The sequence below is a fragment of the Semicossyphus pulcher genome, unplaced genomic scaffold (genome assembly GCF_022749685.1).
Source record: "Semicossyphus pulcher isolate SPU_LCO1_2020_fin unplaced genomic scaffold, fSemPul1.0.p SCAF_16, whole genome shotgun sequence".
Lineage (NCBI taxonomy): Eukaryota > Metazoa > Chordata > Actinopteri > Labriformes > Labridae > Semicossyphus > Semicossyphus pulcher.
In genome coordinates, this window is record NW_027211670.1 from 12,718,958 (window position 1) to 12,738,723 (window position 19,766).

Sequence of the window (19,766 nt, forward strand, 5' to 3'; positions counted from 1 at the left end):
CGGCTTTCGTGACACCTCATCAAGGGAATTTATCTCAAGTTGAATTTTAGTTCTAGAACAGATTGTTAGCAGTTAGCATGCAGATGTCTGTTTGTAGAGATTAATAAGAAGCTAAATCATCATCAGCACACGGACTGTTTTTCCAGCATACAATCGCAGCCTGCTGATGTGTGATTGGTCAATATTACTCGGACTACAAGTTACAATGACACTCAATATCCGAATGTATATATTTCCAAATGGGCGGGGTTTTTTTTTTGCTTTTTGCTTTGACAAGAAATTTTCCACAATCATCTTGTCAGTCAGCTCTGCTTCCTCGAATTATGTAATAAGTGAAAACTGACTCCTGCTAGTTCATGCTGCGATCCTACCGTCGCTGCTGTCTCAAGCAGACGTTTAGCATTTATCGTTTGACTTAGCATTCATGACACATTCTTCGGTCTTCTTTGGAACCTGAAAAAGAGCTAAATTGTGTTTAATTTCTATAAAATTCACAGGAAAATGATGTTAGGGGTATTGGTCATGTGTGTAATTGTTTACAGTTACACTCACTACGGCAGAGGTCATACTTCAGACAGAGCAAGCTACCATTTCCCCCAGTTTACTGTCTAAGCTAAACATAGAATATCAAGTGGCATTGTGTTTAGACTGTCTTTCCACCATTTCTAACGCAACACTACCCACTGTATGTTTGCTACTCAGATTATAGCCCTTTTTACACTGCGGTTCCGCCTCAGTGCGGTAACAAAGCTCAGCCGTATTGCAGCCTTTGCCATTTTACATTGGACCAAGCAACGGTGCATAAAGCAAAACATGCATGAGGTGTAAACAAACAGCGCATGCTTCAAATACACACACACGTAACAGAGGCGGAAAAATCCCACCTTGAGCTGGCAGTGTAAAAGGGGCTTATGATACATTTACAGCATCCTAAGGTTTTAAAGGTTAATATTGGGTGCATAAGCAGAGCTCCAAAATTGATCATTTCAGTCGTCATCAACTAATTATGTAGAAGTCAAATGCCCTTTATTTTGTCAAACCATCAGAAACGTCTGTCACTTCACCATAGTCTTGGATTAGTCCATTGTTGTTGTTGTCTCAGCTGCCAGCTCACTCCTGCAGTGTCGTTTCTAATTTGTGACCTGCACAGTGAAGTTTATTGAAGATGATCTAACGCTTGGCCTGCTCTCTTTTCCAGCTCTTACCCCCGGTGTTGTGAGGAGCTCTGCCTCGTGGACACAATTTAGGAGCATCGGCCTTCCTTTATCCTTTCCTTCCCCATCACCCCTTCCCCTTCCTCGCCCTCCGCCCATCCTCGCCGCCCACACTACGGCTTTCCCGTAGATACTCCTTCCTCCTGCATAACGCAGGAGCACGTTTGCATTCTGATCATTCGCCATGCAGGTTGGGACTTTGTGAAGAAGGAAAAGAGAGGAGATAAGTGAGATTAAAAATAAAGGCAATAAAAAGAGGAAGATATGCAGACCAAAGGAACGATATTTTTGGAAAACTGAAGATGTAAAGATTTATATTTTGTACATCAACTTTTAGTACGAGCTCGTAAACAACCCAAGGCACGAAAACACACATTTTGCACGCACAATCTGCTTGTTAGCTTTCTTTAATAACTTTACACACACACACGCCACGGTCTCATGATGATGTGCGAGGTGATGCCCACCATTTCTGAGGATGGGCGAAGCGGGACTGGTGGGGGCCCCTCCTCACCTGCCGGGTCAGGAGTCGGAGGCCCCGGGGGTGCGATTGGAGGAGGAGGCTTCAGCGGGAGGGAGCCCAGAGGCGGAGGTGACGAAGGAGGCAGCACGGGGAACCTGGAGTCGCTAATGGTCAACATGCTGACGGAGAGGGAGAGGCTGCTGGAGAACCTGAGGGAGACGCAGGACAGCCTGGGCACGGCTCAGCTCCGCCTGCGCGAGCTCGGACACGAGAAGGAGTCACTTCAGAGGCAGCTTTCTATCGCTCTGCCGCAGGTACGACTGTGTGTGTGCATTTACATTCTGTGCATATGAAGGAGTTTGTAAGTGAGTGTATAGTGAAAAAGCTGAAGTTGAACCCTCCTCCTTGTGCGGCAACAATGTTTATCCTCGGTGCTATCAGTGTCTAGTTATGTACGAGTGTGTTCCTCTGAGTGTGTGTCAGTGTGAGGCGAGCTCATGAGACAGTAAGCCTTTGCAGTGACACTTCATGCAGAGAGAAGTTAAATACTCCCCTGTATGCATCTTTACAGTTTTCCTCAGTAATGTTGTTCTAACTAATGCAGAGGGTTTATGTGCAGTGTTCCTCTTCTTCAGGTCTTTGTTGACCGTGTGGTTAGTGGATGATTAATGACGCTGGAAGCTAATATTTGTTTATGGCTTTGAATATGAGGTTATCTTTGAATTCTCTTTTGGTTCAGGGTGAAAACACTAATTAACTATAAATGGAATTTGAAGATTTTATCCAACATTAATAACAGGAACAGCTTTCTCTTTATTGTGTTTACAGTGCGCATACTTTGTCTTTTCAGCACTTTATGTGAGGCGCTTTGTTTTGTCACAAGACTCTAAAATGTGTAAATGTCACCGCACAGATGAGCCAAATCAAATTCAGATTCCTTGTGAACGTGTGATTTGTGATACATATTATGATAATTAATAACTCAACTGATCCTATGTTAATCATCCCATATGAAGAGATATAGTCATCGACATTATTCAAGCTTTTAGAAGGACGGTCAACAATCTTGTCAGAGAATTTTAACAAGCTTTGAGGCCTAACATATTCACCAGTTATTTTATAGACATCAAATAACATTTCCAAATGTTATGTCGTTTATTGCCATTTAAGCGATATCACAGGAGAGGGAGTGATGTTGTACTGAATATCATCACGGCTGTGATTCGGTCGTCTGCACGAGGCCGCAGGTAATCACAGCCGAGTGGCAAATAGTAGTAAACATAGATAACTCAACTAGTTCCGCAACTTAACTGAAACTGGACTGTTGTTGCCAAGCAACCCAAACTTCCTCCTGCACTGTATCGACAGGTTACCACAGGTCAGCTGTTTTTTATCATCTATTATCTGTTTGTTTTAATCTAAACAGTGCAGGGAACACATACAGCCGTAACAAGCATCAACCAGTGAAAAAAGAGTCTGCTGTGTGATTCAGAGGTACCAGCTTGATTAATGTAAACACACACGTCAGCTGTAATGATAATTAACAGTATTCAGAACACCTGGCTGAGGCGGAGTGATACACAGAGTAATGAGTCCCAGTGATGTTGTTCTCTATATCAGCACTCGTATGTATAAAATACATATATTGCTCTTCCATGCCTCCTACAATATTCGGTACAAATTACAACACAATGATAAACACAGCCTAAACTAAGATTTCATCATCATCTCTGAGGCTAAATAATTCACTTCATAATTGATAAGACGGCCGACAGAAGAATAGTCAGCAACTATTGTGATAACTGTTTCACTGTTGGTCATTCAACTTTTGGAACATCACCGCACTCGACAATGTCACTTCTCCCTTACCGACCAATCAAAATCAAGAAGGGGCGGGATTTCCGATATCAACTTTGTCAACAACAATGGTAAAGGAGAAGCTCATCCTTTCTTTTTTTCGCAGGTACAATTTCCAGGTGTAGAGCTGTTGCTAACGCCAGGACACGATTCCTTTCCATTGTTTTTATGTTTTCTTTAAAATGTCTGAATGGGGCCCAGCTGCTAATTTGAACCACTCCCTAATTTGAACAAACTTCCCTTGCAAAGCAAAGCAACAGAATGGATGCAGAGGGAAGGGTCTCACAAGGGTCTGCACACACACTCACCAACACACATGTATAGAGGCCCATAAGTGATGATTTATATTATATTATATTTATAAAAGTCTATATTTTATTTTTCTAGGAAAATCGTACTTATTATACCTTTAAGCGTATGGCAATTTAAAACAGACTTAGCGGTCGCAAGCGGGGGAAGCGGAAGTGCCGATGAGAAGTGCTCTGAAATTAAGGTCGTGTGCACTGCCAGCGCAGAAAACGCTGTTAGTGGACACAGGCCCTAAAGAGTTAATTATTCACTCAAGAGTCAACAACATAATATTGAATATCAAAATAATCAAATTCCTCTTTGATGCTATCTCAACAAACCAGTAAACATTATAAACTCCACAAAGTGCAACATTATTTAAATCAAAGATACTTATTATATTTTAAACATTAACTTGCAGCAAACACATCGGGCAGAAGCATTTTCAAATGAGCATCTTTAACGCAGTTTTTATAGAAGAGGACTACAATTCTGTTGAGACAAATGTAGGGCAGAGCCAACAGAGATATATTGAGATGAAATAGAAAGAAACTAAAAAGGGACAAGAGAAGCCGACTGAGAAGCTGACCCCTATCCAAACAAAAAAGGATCCCATAAGGCCAAGAGCCAACGGACCCACTGTGTCACCATCTGTAGAGACCTCGCTCTGGCACTTCCTCTCTTCCCTTTACCATACAAACACAGACCAATTTAGTGTGTCTACTTTCAACTGTTCCTGAATCATAAAGCAGGTAATCCTGACTCTAAACATCTCCATTGTCATTCTCCTAACCCGCAATTGCCTCTGAGCTGGCGGCTTTGATGCTGTTTTATGGAGACATAAAGAAATCAGCGACAAAGGATTCTGCCGCTGTTCTTTTTGTTTAAGGAAATGTAAGACACGCTCTCCTGTTTGCACTCCTTTTTCTGCGTTATGCCGGAAATGTATTCCCAGCGGTGTTGTAAATGACATATCGATGCTGTGTTTTTTGGGGGTCTCTCTTGTGCATTCCAGTGCAGAGCCATTGTGTAACACTGTGATGTAATCCATCCGTGAATGCGAGTTCACAGAGGAGGATGAGCAAGAGAGAGTGGTGTTGGAAACTGTGTCAGTGATTTACATGATTATTATGTAGCTTTACATCATGTACGCCTTCATACATCCCTGGTCTCAGGTGTCTCACAGAGCGTGTTTCTGGAGGGCTTTGGTTATGTATATTTATAGTGTTATGTATCCTTTAATATGTGTGTATGATTAGAGAAGCCAATTCTGTTTCATTCTGTCTGGCCTGAATTTTTTATTTGTTCCTCCAAAGTCTCAAAGCAGCTCAAGCAGCTGAGCAGACACCACTTAAACTATTAAAAACGTACATTTAAACTGTTTGTTTTTCCGCCCCTGAATGCAGCTTTTGTGTTCCACAGGAGTTTGCAGTGTTGACTAAAGAGCTGAACGTTTGCCGGGAGCAGCTTCTGGAGAGGGAGGAGGAGATTGCTGAGCTCAAGGCGGAGAGAAACAACACACGTGTAAGATGTTTAGCGGCCATTTTGCCTATTAGCGCTGTAACAGCCTCAGTGTTATCTTCCTCACCCATTGTGGTTGTGTGGGTGTGACAGTGTTTCATTTGCTTGTTTTTCCTCTTTCTCCTCCATATTATGTTTTCTCTTCGTGACTCTTTTTGTCCCTATCTGCTCCCCTTATCGCTCCCTCTCACTCCTTGTCTCTTTATTCTACCCGGCCCTCTTCTTACCACCCAATTTCACCTCTTAAAATCCTTCTCAATCTATTTTTCTCCCCCTTTACTTACCCTCCATCTCACCCTCTGTGTCCCTGTCCTTCAAACTCCCTCTCCTACCTCTCTGTTCACCTTTTTGAATCTCCTTCCCCCTCCTGTAGTTGTTGCTGGAACACCTGGAGTGTCTGGTGTCTCGCCATGAGCGCAGTCTGAGGATGACGGTGGTTAAAAGACAAGCCCAGTCCCCGGCGGGGGTCTCCAGTGAGGTGGAAGTCCTGAAGGCCCTCAAGTCTCTGTTTGAGCACCACAAGGCCCTAGATGAGAAGGTGGGTCAAACTGTCGTCTCGAGCAATGTAGATCACGACCTGTATCAAACTGCTAAAAGTTTAAATGGGTATATTCAATATCGTTTAACAATGGTGTGAACACTTGTTTCAGGCCCAAAACCTGATTTTGTTCACCATCACTGCTCTCAACAGCGTCGCTTTATCAGTGGCAGCAGACATTACTAGCAACCACTAAGCTAACCCAGCACCGAAAAGTAGAAAGGTTAGCGGCTAGCTTGCGAACACAGTGAAGCATTTAGAGGCTAAAGTTGTCTTTTTCCCCTCAGGACGTGTTTAAGAGCAAAAAAGTGTTTATGTTTTTAGTGTATTTATCAAGTGACCAGAAAACTTATCTAAAATGTATGCTAATGTTTCTCTATATATCTGTTAATAAATGTAAATTATGTTTGCTAGCATGTTTGCTATGTTTGCTAATAGATGATACTGTCATTTCTGCTGCCGAAAGATTAAGAAGGAATAAGTTACTGCAGGTTTAAGAGTAAATTAATAAAATACTGTAGCGTTGCGGGGTAGCTAGACGGATGGAGGGAGAATGACGAAGAGGCGTGTTGCTAGCTCAACAGAGCCCGGATTCATTTTCCCATAACTCCCTCTTCCCTCCCCTGGAACTACTTCTACACCAGTTACCCACTATGGTGGACACCTCCCTCAATAAACAACTGCAAAGCAACAGCAAACGTAAACAGGAAGTTATACCCAACATTACAATATAATTTCACTTAAATTAAAGAGCGCTCCTTTGTTGCTTGTTAGCATAGCTTAGCGGTTACTATGAAACTAAAATAGATGTTGACGATAAAGTTTGTTTTATCACACGTATCTTGTAATGATATTAACCTATACTCCAGTGTCTGTCCCCAACAATGATAAAAATGTTACTTTATTAGTATTTTAATTATATTTTAGGGTTTCGTCATTTTCTTACACTCAGTGGTGTTAATTTTGTTTCGAATTTGTATGTCCTTCTCCCTATATGCTAGTGTTGTGAATTACCGCTCTTTGAAGGGAGCCGGATGTTATGGCTCCGTTCCTTTCCGAGAGCGGCTCATCCTTCTTTTTTTTCCTTTTTTTCAGGGGGTTGAGGTTACTAGATTTAGAGTTAGGGTTAAAATTTCAAAGTGAACAGCAGAATAATGTAGGAACAATTAATCAACGTCATTGATTTACCAGTCATTTATGATCCAACTCTGTATGACTACGGAGAAGAAACTTGGCGGAGGGTTATAATGTTGCTCACCGTCGGCACTATGTTGTGGTGACATGATTCCGCTGCATGTGACCTCGTACCTCGGTTCCCATCGTTCGCACCAAAGAGCGATTGTTCATGAATGTCACAATGCTACTTGATGCAAAAGCTAAAAGCTAGCATCTAATGGTCCTCACTGTGTTTGTGTTTTAGTTTTCACTTTCAGCGCTATCGGCCACTCTTAACTGCCGATCAATATCCTTCCAGTTTTCTGCTTTTTTCAGGAAAAACAAATATAAAGAATCAAATAGCACTCTGCTAGCCGTTTCATGTGCAGATGTCTGCACATCAAATGTAGTTCCTCGCATCTCCTTTGCTATTCCATCTGTGAACATGTACGTGATCATGTGCTTCTCTCGAAGGTTTCTCCTACATTTTACTGCAATGTTTTTTGCCTCTTTAAACGGTTTAATTGCAATCTTATCAGGAATGTCAAGATGTAGTTTATTTAAGAGAGCAAACAGTAATACCAAATGCAGCTTGAATTGCCATGAAGGTGAGTCGACTGATCTCACTTCTACCCGACAGGTTCGAGAGAGGCTCCGTGTGGCCCTCGAGAGGGTGTCCATGTTAGAGGATCAACTTGCAGCGTCTTCTCAAGAGGTAAAGTTCGATGCGAAAGGATTTCCTGTGTCTCAAGGATGGTCGAGCTCGGTGTGAAGAAAGAAACATTCATTTGTATTGTCTGTTTGTCCATTTTGTCTCCCCTTTCCAGGTAATCTCTTTAAGAGACCAAATTAAAAGACGTCAACAAGGGGTGGACGGCGGGAAAGATGTAAGGGAGGGTTTTATGCATGTTGGTTCCAGTTGTTTTTGTGTTTGTGTTAGCGACCACAGAGTCAGTAGAGTAGTAGATGTATGGGTCCCATGGTGTCGTTGTGTGATTTCAATTCCTACCTCATCCACATGTCATACGTTTAATCCTCATCCGATTCTAACTGATTATTTTTCTTCATCGCTCATTTTTTTTGTGATATTGTCATCGTTGCAGCGACTGCCCAACGGTCCCTCATCCGGAGCGGAGGATAGCGAACTGGAAAGACAGCGAGAAGGAGAGATTGAGCGGCAGAGAGCTGAACTCTCCCAGCTGAGGGAGAGGCTGGCCCTCATGTGCCGGCAGGTGAGTGTGCGTTTCTGTTTGTCTGTCGTTGTGGGGACCGTGTGCAGTTTAAGTGAGGACATTTTGCTAAGTGAGGACATCACTTTGAATTCCTCATGAGGATGGATGGAGGGTAATGAAACTCTAAAAACAGTGCAATTACTCCTACTTTGGAATTATAATCTGTTATTCTTTGCTTTTGATTAATTATTTTCTTGTTCACACCTATCCAATTAAAATTTCAGATTAGTCATCATGTAGATCGTTACGTCTTTTACAGCTTTACACATCTTTTATGTATTTTACTGTTCTTTCTGTACCTGTTTTATTTCTTGTTCATTTGATGGTCTGGTCTTATTGTGCAGTATTTGTACTTGTTTTACATTGCCTTGTTATTCTCCTGTTTCTTCATTTTATTGTAAAGAACTTGGAACTTCCTCCTCCCTCTGTAAAAGTTTTAAAATAACTCTGTTATCATTAACTTCTAGATATGTTCTAAGCTTTGCTTAATGTAAATTACAAATTTACATTCTACAGTTTGAATAAATATAAGAATTAAAAAGAAAATTATGTTAAAGTAAGGGTGAAGGTATTTGCTAGATGTAAAATAAATATTTTCCCTTTTGGGCAATCACTCCATAATAACACAACGTGTAGTTTCTACAGTTTGCCTTTTGTGCAGATCCTTCCAGTTTTCAGTCCTCTATGTTTTAGCTAAGCTAACCAGCTGCTCGTCTTATATATTTACTTCCCGACAGAGTTATTGATCTTCTCATATAAGTGTTGGCAAGTATGCAAATGACTGGATTTACAACAGTGTTTTTTTTTTTAGTCCTTGGACCTAGGTGTAGTCATAGCAGTCCTCACATGTGCAGAAAAACAAGCATGTGTGTGTATTTGTACTATATAACTGCTTAGTGTTGCATTATAGACTTGATATTCTGAACACTGACTATTTCCTCAGTTATTTCTGACAGTATATCCCAATAAGGAGGGGCTCTATATTCTGTGCAGTGCAGCTGCTCATCTCCCTCTTGTGGCCAGTTGGATTAATGCAGCTTCTTTGAACAAATCCAGAGTATGAGTATCCTGTATGATGCACAATGAGACGCCATTTGAATTTAATCATAGAGTATACGTATCTCTGCCAGACAAAGCCTTGTGTAACGGGTCAAAAATATTTAGGCGAAGATGACGAACAGACAAAATGTTTTGCTCCAGCACCCTCCGACTGTCTGGTCAGAGGATGAAGGGATTAAAACTGAAAACATAAAGAGGGACATATTCGGTCTGGTCCACTGTGCGTCAGACACTCAGCATGTCACACTTGTGTCACTGCTGCTTTTCAAGAGTCTTACATTGAATTATTTGAAACAATTCACTTGTCACGTCTATTTACACTTTGTTCTTTTGAGGTTAACACCGACTCATTTAGGTTCAATTTGTGTCATCTCGTGTCCCTTTGTGGTGTCACGTCAGGTTGGGGAAATAGAGGAACAGCTTGCGGCCGCCAGGAGGGAGGTGACGAAGTCGGAGGAGGCCAATCAGAAGCTCCAAAGGGAAGTGAAAGAGGTCTGTAAAGCCAATCTGTCTCTTCCTGGCCAAGACCCTGAGCTCTCTCGAGTCCCAGGGCTCCGAGTGTATATTTGACCACAGTGGGCATATGCTCAAAAAGTACTAATATGCATTATTAATGCTGGAAATGAGAGGGGAAATTAAGAGAAATTAAATAGTTACGAGGGGGATTTTTTCTCATCGTTGTTACTGTAGCTTTGGAAGTCAATAATAAATTCAGAATAAGTTATAAATAAACTCTTTCAGTATTTAAATGCACTGTTTATGCAGGCCATCCACACTTTACATTTCCTCTTCTGTTTGGTGTCTCTAACCGGGCCATTATTAATCGTTTGCTTCTTCCAGGCCCTTTGCCAAAGGGAGGACATGGAGGAAAGGATAACCACACTAGAACGCAGGTAACCTTTACAGGAGTCTATTTTTAGTTTCAGTGAGGACTCGTACCTCACACAACTAGAATTTCATACATCAGCTTTAATGCTTATAGCAGGCGGACCATATGTTTCACCTGTTGGCTGACAATGTGTTGTAAAGGTGTCCTGACGCCTCTTTATACAGTATTAAGTTGTTTGAATAATTGTTATTAAGCATGCAGCAGTGAGTGAAAAGCAAGACTTACAAGTCCACAGTGAGTTTGAGAGCTTGAATGTAACTTGAGGTCCACTTTCCCTAATCAAGTACACAATATAGATCGTTATGTTAAGGGTTTAAAGTTCAGAATACGGATTCTTAATTAAAGAGTTGAGATCAGAAATGAGTAGTTTAAGTCTGTCACATTTTGATCTTTTATTAACTAATGTAAATCATTCTGGCCCAGCGGTGGCCGACAAGTGCTGCAACGGCCCAAATGGTTTACAATAGAAGAAACAGGCTGCAGAAACGATGCAAATTCAAAAACACGTGCAAAAGCCCAAAACAAAAGCATTCCCAGCTAGCAGGGAACATTCCCATAACATCAGTTAACATTACCTACAAGTTCAAGAAAGTACAAGAAAACGTTAAAATCAAATATTCATTAAGATATTTTCAGGATGTTATTGAGACCCGGGATGTCAGAATGCCCTTTATAAAACATTTGCTCAACGTTACATAAAAACAAAGGTAGAACATGCTCACTGCAGCATTCTGAGGATCTTTTCAGGATGTTAGTTTGGCCTGAACTGTCAGAACGTGATTTATAAAACGTTCCTGAAATGTGATTTGAACTTTCTCACTGCAACTTTCTGAAGATGTTTTCAGAGAACGTTCTCCTGTTATTAAAAGGAACATTCTGGGAACCAAACCGCTCAAAACATTACTCGCATGTAACATTCTCAGGACGTTCTTTGAACAAAACATTTCTAGCTGGGTTAACATCAAACAGAAGCTACACTCAGCAGTAGTTACTGCTAAGTTATTTCTTTGCTCATGTTATGAAGTTGTGTTTCTGCACAGCAGTCACTGGTACATGACAACAGAGACAGAGCGCTCCAGCGGCGTCTAACGTTACAAAGTCCAATAATTAATAAAGTAATTCACTCGTCTCCTCTCGCCCGTCAATGATAAACCTGTTACACTCAGCGCCCCCTACAGGCCTGGAGCACTTCCGTTGCGTTGACTGGACTTGCAGTGTTAGTCCATTTGCATGTGTTCTCTTGGTTTGTGTGTTTCTGACTTTGCAGCGTTTTTGTATTTGTAGCACATCCTTTTTTTTGCAGAGCAAATTTGCAGCCTGTTTCTTCTCATGTAAACCGTTTGGGCCCTTGTCAGCCACCGTACAATGGTACTCGTCCTGCAAAAATATGTTCAATTGCAACATTGATCCATTAAAATCATTACATTTCAAAGGACACAGGTTTTTCTGAATGATCTTTGATTGACAGTTCTTTCTGCTGTCTGTCCAGAGGACTAGTCTCTAAATGAGAATTACTTTTTAATCTCTCACTACTGCCTGTAAAGCCGTAACGCTGTAAATGCACAGAAACACCTTAAGTGCACTCAGGTGATCAACTCAGAGGGTCTCAAGTGAATCAATCAAACTGCAACTTTCGTATAGTTGTGAAGAGAACTGCAGCTTAAATGACTGGATGGTGGCTGTTTGATGATTGCAGGTACCTTAGCGCCCAGAGGGAGGCGACTTCTCTCCATGATATCAAAGACAAGCTGGAAAATGAGCTGGCCAGCAAGGAATCACTGCACAGACAGGTCGGGAAACACTGCAACTACACTTAGAATGAAACTGCATGCTGTGTTTAATGTGGTTACATGGTAGTTTTTAAAAAATGGATCTTGAATGTAACTCATTTTTGTCTTTTTGTCTGTGTGTCCAGAGTGAAGAGAAGAACAGACAGCTGCAGGAGCGCCTGGATGAGGCCAAGCAGAAGCTCCAGCAGACCCTGCAGAGGGCGGAGACGCTGCCTGAGATCGAGGCCCAGCTGGCCCAAAGGGTCGCTGCTCTCAATAAGGTACTTTGAGTCGGGGGCAATCACACACTACACCTGACTGACAAGACAACCTGCCTGTTATATTCAGAGATGATTATTTTCAGTCCCGTCGTGCATCAGAAACATTTACTCTTATTTAGGCGGAGGAGCGTCATGGAAACTTTGAGGAGCGACTGCGGCAAATGGAAGCTCAACTGGAGGAGAAGAACCAAGAACTACAGAGGGTAACATCCTTTATTTGTCTCGACTTGGCTACATTTTCCCCTTGAAGTTTTTTTTCTCTCATGAAGCGCACCGTTAACAAATGGCCGTGCTTCCTTACAGGCGAGGCAGAGGGAGAAGATGAACGACGAACACAACAAACGCCTCTCAGACACAGTGGACAAGCTTCTGTCGGAGTCCAACGAGAGACTGCAGCTGCACCTCAAAGAGAGGATGGCAGCACTGGAGGAGAAGGTAAGACTTATTAGTGATGCAGAATATTTGTGACTTAATGTAAAGTTAAGGACGGTTTATAAAGTGTGTTTTGCTTCTTATCTGCTAGAATGCTCTCTCAGAGGAACTGTCCAATATGAAGAAGATCCAGGATGATCTGCTGGCTAACAAGGTAGCTTTTTTAGTTTGAGAGGTTGGGCAAGTGTTTAATCTTGTGAAACTTTAAACGTTCGAACACTCTGAATTTGTTTGGAGGAAAATGTGTGTTTTTGTTGTCTGCACTTTTCGCTGAGGATTTTGACCTTTCATTTTTAAATATCAAACTTCTCCCACTTCTCCAGAATTCCACTTTTTGCTCACAAACAAGAGGCGTAAATGTTTAACAAAGAGGGTTTATTTTTCCGGGAAAAACAATGTGTGCTTTTCTCCTCTGTGCTTCAGGAGCAGCTCCTCGCCGAGCTGGAGCGCATCCAACTGGAGCTGGATCAGCTGAGAGGCCGGCCTGGCTCTTCTTACTCCAGGTTAGACGCGCGGAACATTTACAGGACTTTACTGTGCGAATGTCCAAATGAAAACAAAGTCTGTCGAGGGATAATATATGCACACTGCTCCATCTGAGCACACGTGTTTGTTTACTTTAACATAAATTATTCACACCGCACCTCGAGCGTTTTACTCAGGCTGAAAAATAATACTTACAAACATAATTCATATGGATTCTCTGTTGTTGTTTTTACCCCTAAAATGTGCTAAAAACAAATGGATTCTCTCATTGCAGGGCGGGCAGCGTGAGCTCACTCCCCTCCACCCTCTTCCGAAGATCTCTTCCAGGAAGTGCTTCAGAGCTCCGGTACCCTCAGGGCGGAGGCTCCCTCCCCTCAGGCTACGGCAGCTCTTCTAGTGGGGTGGTGGTCAGGCGGACACACCGCGGCCGGTGGGGGGCTGGTAGAGACGACGGTGGCAAGGTGTTGATCTCACACTAAGATAATAATCATGATGATGTTGATAATATTTGTTACAAGGATGATTATTTACTGCAAACTTCCACCATTATTCCTTCTTCTAAGTATGGCGAGTGGGACAGTGGCAACATGATGGGTCCTGGGTACGAGGGAGGTGTGGACGGAGGCTGCTCTGACGACGAGGACGACAGGGAGACTCTGTTCGGATCGGAGCTGCTCTCTCCCAGCGGGCAGACAGATGTACAGACTTTGGCCATCATGCTACAGGAGCAACTGGAGGCCATCAACAAAGAGATTAAGTGAGCGTCATGTCGATTATATTTTTGCATTTCTTATCCGTAGCCTACACTTGCAAGGAAGTAAGATTTCTGCTAGAATACAGGAAGTACATTTCTTCTCCTCAGGCTCATTCAGGAGGAGAAGGAGAGCACAGAGCTGAGGGCAGAAGAGATAGAGAGCCGGGTCAGTAGCGTCGCCCTCGACGCCTCGCCTCTTCCACCCTCCTCTCTGGGAGGACGGGACAGCGTCGGGAGGGGATACATGACTCCCTCCATCACCTCGTCCACGTTGGCATCTCCATCACCGCCCAGTTCAGGACATTCCACCCCCCGCCTGCCACATTCCCCTGCTAGAGAGTCTGACAGACAGGTACTGTTGTGAAATCAGCCACACATGTGTCTCATATAAGGGTGATTTAGGGAAATTAACCAGATTCTGTCGCCCTACAGAATAGCAAAGATGGAGAGGAGTGCAGAGCACTCGCCCTGATTGACTCTAACCCTCCTGTTCCTCGAGCCCTACGACTGGACCGAATGACACACACTCACCCGGGGGCAGGCCTGGAAGACCACCGTGAATATCGCAGGTACTCTCAAGAAGGTTACTTATATATAGATTAAAGAGGGGGTATTATGCTGTTACACATTGTAAGACATATATATAATGTTACAATGTTGGATGTTCAAACTAAACATGGGTGAAGTTTGAAATCTGTAGGTAAAAGTATGTTGGCGTAATCTCCAGGCTTCTCAGCACGCTACACTTTGTGACATCACAAAATGCAGCCTCAGCAGGCTTCGGAGAGCTGGCCAGTCAGAAGAAAGTGGGCTTGTAAGGGCGGGCTTTCTTAAAGGGACAGAGCTGACTGAGTCATTTCAGGCAGAGGCTTTATGAGGCAGAGCACCAGTGTGAGAAAAATGAGGAGTTTTTTTTAACTGTAAATTATGCTAAGCTACTCCACAGGTTAAATATGAAGCTTGAAATTAACATAATACTCCCCCTTTAACATACTTGCTTCATGTGTTGCGCTGTTTTCACTTTACTTCCTGTTTTGTTTCTTTGTCCTTGTAGTCTTTCTGCTGATGGTGCTATCACTGCTAGCCAGGATTCCCTCCACAAGGCTAGCAAAAAGAAAAGCATTAAGTCGTCCATTGGTCGTCTCTTTGGCAAGAAGGAAAAGGGGCGCATTGGTGCACCTGGGCGCGAATCTGCGTCTCTGGGTCAGTGAACTGTGGAAATGGCTCATTCATTGTCCCATCTTGTTTTAAAGTCTTTTCTCAAAGTAAAAGAAAAATCGACATTGTTTCGTTTTATAACTGTTGGTTTTTAACCTTTGACCTCTCCAGCCTCCACTCCCTCCGATGACCTGGGTTCAGCCGACCCCTTAGGCCTGACCAAACTTGGGACTGGAACAGTTGAAAAGGACCGCCGCAGCAAAAAGAAGTGAGATCAGTCACCTTTCAACATGCTTCTAATGTTACTCAGAGAGGCTGCACTGTAATGTTACGCTGACGACACCCACTTATATGTCTTATTACGATCTACTACCCAGTGAGCACCAAGCAGGATTTCAACATCAAAATTTGGTTGATAACAGGGTGAAATCAGGTCTGAACGTAGTTTTATAATTTTGTTTCATTTTAGAAAAAGAAAGGGTGACGAAAGTGATCATTGTAGCAGCATTTCTCCAAAATCATTTTGCAGTGGTGGGTTAAATCCGGTCTACACAGAGACGTAATTTCAACGTATTTAATAAAAAAAATATGGCGCTTTATGGGCTGTGTGATGTTATCAAGAAGGTTCAGAGGAAGCAGTTTTAAACATTCCCCACAGAAGAAGAAAAAGAAGACTGCGCATGTGCAGGTACTTTGGCTGTGCAGCTCTGACTACGAAGGCTGAACGACCTCTGGATGCTGACGTAGTTCATTAACACCTGACGAAATGACGTGTTTCAGGACATCTCAGTGGTCTACAGTGATGAGTGCTGGACGAACCCAATTCCACCCATGTATGCAGAAATGTTTCCATTGGTGACTGTGATGCACTGCTCAATGATACAGTCATTTTAGCATAGCTTGAAAATTGCCATTAATATGTGTGTGAATGTGTGATTAATCTTTTAAGGGAAAAATGCTTGCTGGGATACGTTTACCCAGTGAACATTTTTCATTGAAAAGACGTTAAAAAGACGACTATGGCCCCCGTTTAAAAGACTATTTGAAGACGTTGATTTAACGTTTACAGACATTAACAGCAATTTTCAAGTCACATAGCGATTTAAATGATTGTATAAGTGAGCCGTGCATCACATTCACCAATGAAACCTAGATTCAATTCCACGACAGCTGCATTCAATCCGAGCACTCAAACCTGTCGGAGTTATCTTGTGAAACGCGTTTCCGTCAGGTATTAATGAACTACGTCAGCATCCAGGGTTCATTCAGCCTTCACAGTACCTGGGCATGCTCAGTCTGCTTTTTTCTTCTTCTAGGGGGAATTTTCAAAACTGCTCCCTTTACGATGTCTCTGAACATTCTTGTTAACATCACACAGCCCGTAAAGCGCCGTGTTTAGATTTCTGTATGAAAAAGAAAATGCTTTAAAATTACGTCTTTGTGTAAAAAATGTTGTCATGTTTCTTTGAAATTGTATAGTTTAAAAAATTAGATCGTCCTTTGAGTTTTACACATGGTTATTGCAGCTTAACTTTGTCTTGTCTAGATTTTTCCTCGTCTTCCCTCCATCATCTTTCATTGGTCCAAATCGCTGCTGCTTGGATTATCACTGATTCCAAAAAAAACGAGATCATATAACTCCGATTCTTGCCTCCCTGCATTCGCTTCCTGTTTTTTGTTGCACTTTTTGCACTGATATTAAAATCTTAAAAGCTTCACACGACCAAACCCCTCATTATATCAAAGCTCAAGTAACCCCCTGTGAGACACTCGAGAGGCACTTGGTCACTTGGTAAGAAAGGTGCTTTAAAAGGCTGGCCGGGCACAAATGTCAAAGTATTCAACATCTCAAGTTCAATGTGTTTTTCCGTTTATAAAAAAAGACAGCGGTAAAGTGAGATAAGAAGAATTCAATCAGTCAGACTTGTGTTTTCCGCTCTCTCTGCCAGGCACGACCTGCTGGAGGAAGCCTGTCGTCAGGGTCTGCCTTTCGCCTCCTGGGACGGCCCAACTGTTGTCACGTGGCTCGAGGTACGGCGTCACACTCTGCCCTGTTCAACTGCAGGTTCAGTTCAGTTCAGCATATGGATATAATGTGTCACTAATGTGTTTATATTACATCTTCAGGAGGATAAATCTAAACAGCTGGGGTTAATTTTAGTAACAGGGTCGGGTTCAGGCGACAACCTGATAGTCTGTGAAGGATCATCGTGACACTTACATCCTGTTTCTGTTTATCCAGCTGTGGGTCGGGATGCCGGCCTGGTACGTGGCAGCCTGTCGGGCCAACGTGAAGAGCGGCGCCATCATGGCCAACCTGTCGGACACGGAGATCCAGAGGGAGATCGGCATCAGTAACCCGCTTCACAGGCTCAAGCTGCGCCTGGCCATCCAGGAAATGGTCTCCCTCACGAGTCCGTCCGCACCTGCAAGCACTCGCTCTGTAAGACTGGATAAAGAGCCAGAGTAGCAAACAAACCACGTGACATAAACAAATGTAAACTCTCATTCATGTGTGTCCTGTCTTTACAGTCGACCAGTAACATTTGGATGACACACGCCGAGATGGAGTCTCTCACTGCGGCCACCAAACCTGTAAGAAGATCACATTTTAGAATTTTGTATTTCAGGATATTTTCTTCACATAAAAAGTACTTACACGACAACTATGACATTATTATTGGTATTAAGCCTCTTATTTCTCAGCAGAGGTCTCGCATTGATCAGCCTTCTCTTTTCTGTTTCTCTGATTAGGCGAGTTTGGCTCCGCCTTTCCCCTACTATTCCCTCAGAATCTGTTTTGATGTAGTGCTTTTTCCAACTAATTCTCACTCACTAACAAAACTTTCCCTCCTTCTTCCTTCTCTCTCTTCTTCTCCACTCGGTCCCGACTCTGATTCACCGTAACACACACAAACAAACACAAACTCTCCCTGGTGAACTTTCCCTCTCCTTGCAACTATCTGTCCCTTTTTCTGCTGATTCCTTTCCTGCCTGAACAACAAGGAGCAAAAGGAGTTCAGCTGGGACCAGGTGAGACTCTTTCAGAACATTGTGCAGTATAGTGTTATATTAATAGGTCAGTCAAAACACATGCATAATAAATAGATTTTAGGTTGGTTTTGGTTCTGTCTTTTGTTTGTCTTCTCTCAATCTGTTCCTCCACACCCTCCTCCAGATCCTGGCCTATGGAGACATGAACCACGAGTGGGTGGGAAACGAGTGGTTGCCCAGCCTGGGTCTGCCCCAGTACCGCTCCTACTTCATGGAGTCCCTGGTGGACGCCCGCATGCTCGACCACCTCACCAAGAAGGAGCTGAGGGGCCAGCTGAAGATGGTGGACAGTTTCCACAGGTCTGAAGGAGAGATTCATGTTTTCTTTACATGTATTTACTGTGTCAGGCAGACTGTATAAAAGACTCAGCTGTAGCTTCTTGGTTTCAAAAGTGAAACCAATGCGGAAGTGCCATAGACTGTATGAAAAGATGGACGGCATGACAGCTCCCTAAAAGTGAAGCCAAAAGCTCTCTATCGCCCCCTGCTGACTGGCTGCAGTATAGCTCATAAAGCCCGCCTCCTCCATGTTAACAGATGGGACATGAGTCAAACTATAAAATCAAAATACACGCCAAATAAATGTTTCTCAAACATGATTTCTGTCATTATAGTTAGTTCTTATCATGCTGATTTACGTCCAAGTGTTCATTTTTCTGACAAGTTTAGTTTTAATTAGTTATTTGATGCTGTAAAAAGGATGATTGACAGCTCTGTTGACAATTAAGGCTCCTGAGAGTGGAGAAGGAACGCTGAGAGGAAACGTAACTAAAACAATCACTACAGTCATTGAAGTTTCCATATGTGCGAACGCCTGCTTCAACACAAGAAGCTGTTCTGCTGTTAAACACGCCGACGTGCGGGATCTTTAACTTTTTTTCCCCGTAAGTTAAGTGTGAGTTTTGGGTAACGGAAGTGACCATGGCGGCTCCACCAGCCGATGTCTGCTGCGCAGCTCTGGCTCCAAATCACGTCACCGGCACCAGATGGCGGCGGTTTGGCTTCAAAATAATTACAGATAGAGACGCTTCGTCCATCTTTATATACATTCATTGGGAAGTGCCTGAAACCTGCATCTAATGCAGTCTAATGGACAGCAGGGGGCAACTCCACGAGTTTCCAGTTGAGAAAATGCGCCTACTTCTCAGTTGATTATTACCTTAGTAAACATTTTCCTTATGAGTGTATGGTCTCAATAACTTATTTTAAGTCTTCTTCAATAAATCATCATTAATTTAGTAAATTCTGGTCCCATTTAGAGTAAAATTCAAGATCGATAAAGTAAAATAAGCAAGGTCTCACGTACCGAAATTCAAGGCCTGAAAATGGTTTTTCATGAACAAATGGCTGATGTGAAGGTGGCTACATCCTCTTATTTTATACAGTTTATGCTCTCTACTTCTTACTTCTAACCCTCTTCTTGGTTGTATCTGTCTGCCTGCTTTGATAGACTTTATAGATATAATCCCTCTTGCTTACAGGGTCAGTCTCCACTACGGTATCATGTGCTTGAAGCGCCTGAACTACGACAGGAAGGAGCTGGAGAGGAGGAGGGATGAGAGTCAACACCAGAACCAAGGTGAGGCCTCTTCACACAAAACATCAGAATAAATATC

General features: G+C 42.8%; 1 protein-coding gene across 1 annotated transcript in view; it reads left to right on the forward strand.

The window, feature by feature from the left end:
- The window catches only part of LOC138593822 (liprin-alpha-3-like), a 29,849-nt gene that overhangs the window by 6,433 nt on the left and 3,650 nt on the right, over window positions 1-19,766 (forward strand). The window contains exons 2-27 of the mRNA XM_069664905.1: window positions 1,199-1,991; window positions 5,245-5,346; window positions 5,717-5,881; window positions 7,677-7,751; window positions 7,864-7,923; window positions 8,140-8,268; window positions 9,727-9,819; window positions 10,168-10,220; window positions 11,913-12,006; window positions 12,132-12,266; window positions 12,386-12,469; window positions 12,570-12,701; window positions 12,790-12,852; window positions 13,122-13,201; window positions 13,459-13,645; window positions 13,748-13,941; window positions 14,047-14,290; window positions 14,371-14,507; window positions 14,993-15,141; window positions 15,268-15,364; window positions 17,046-17,127; window positions 17,339-17,539; window positions 17,629-17,691; window positions 18,103-18,129; window positions 18,275-18,450; window positions 19,632-19,729. Coding sequence (XP_069521006.1) covers window positions 1,656-1,991; window positions 5,245-5,346; window positions 5,717-5,881; window positions 7,677-7,751; window positions 7,864-7,923; window positions 8,140-8,268; window positions 9,727-9,819; window positions 10,168-10,220; window positions 11,913-12,006; window positions 12,132-12,266; window positions 12,386-12,469; window positions 12,570-12,701; window positions 12,790-12,852; window positions 13,122-13,201; window positions 13,459-13,645; window positions 13,748-13,941; window positions 14,047-14,290; window positions 14,371-14,507; window positions 14,993-15,141; window positions 15,268-15,364; window positions 17,046-17,127; window positions 17,339-17,539; window positions 17,629-17,691; window positions 18,103-18,129; window positions 18,275-18,450; window positions 19,632-19,729 — 3,256 coding nt within the window. The 5' untranslated portion in view covers window positions 1,199-1,655. The remainder of the gene's footprint in view (window positions 1-1,198; window positions 1,992-5,244; window positions 5,347-5,716; window positions 5,882-7,676; window positions 7,752-7,863; window positions 7,924-8,139; window positions 8,269-9,726; window positions 9,820-10,167; window positions 10,221-11,912; window positions 12,007-12,131; window positions 12,267-12,385; window positions 12,470-12,569; window positions 12,702-12,789; window positions 12,853-13,121; window positions 13,202-13,458; window positions 13,646-13,747; window positions 13,942-14,046; window positions 14,291-14,370; window positions 14,508-14,992; window positions 15,142-15,267; window positions 15,365-17,045; window positions 17,128-17,338; window positions 17,540-17,628; window positions 17,692-18,102; window positions 18,130-18,274; window positions 18,451-19,631; window positions 19,730-19,766) is intronic.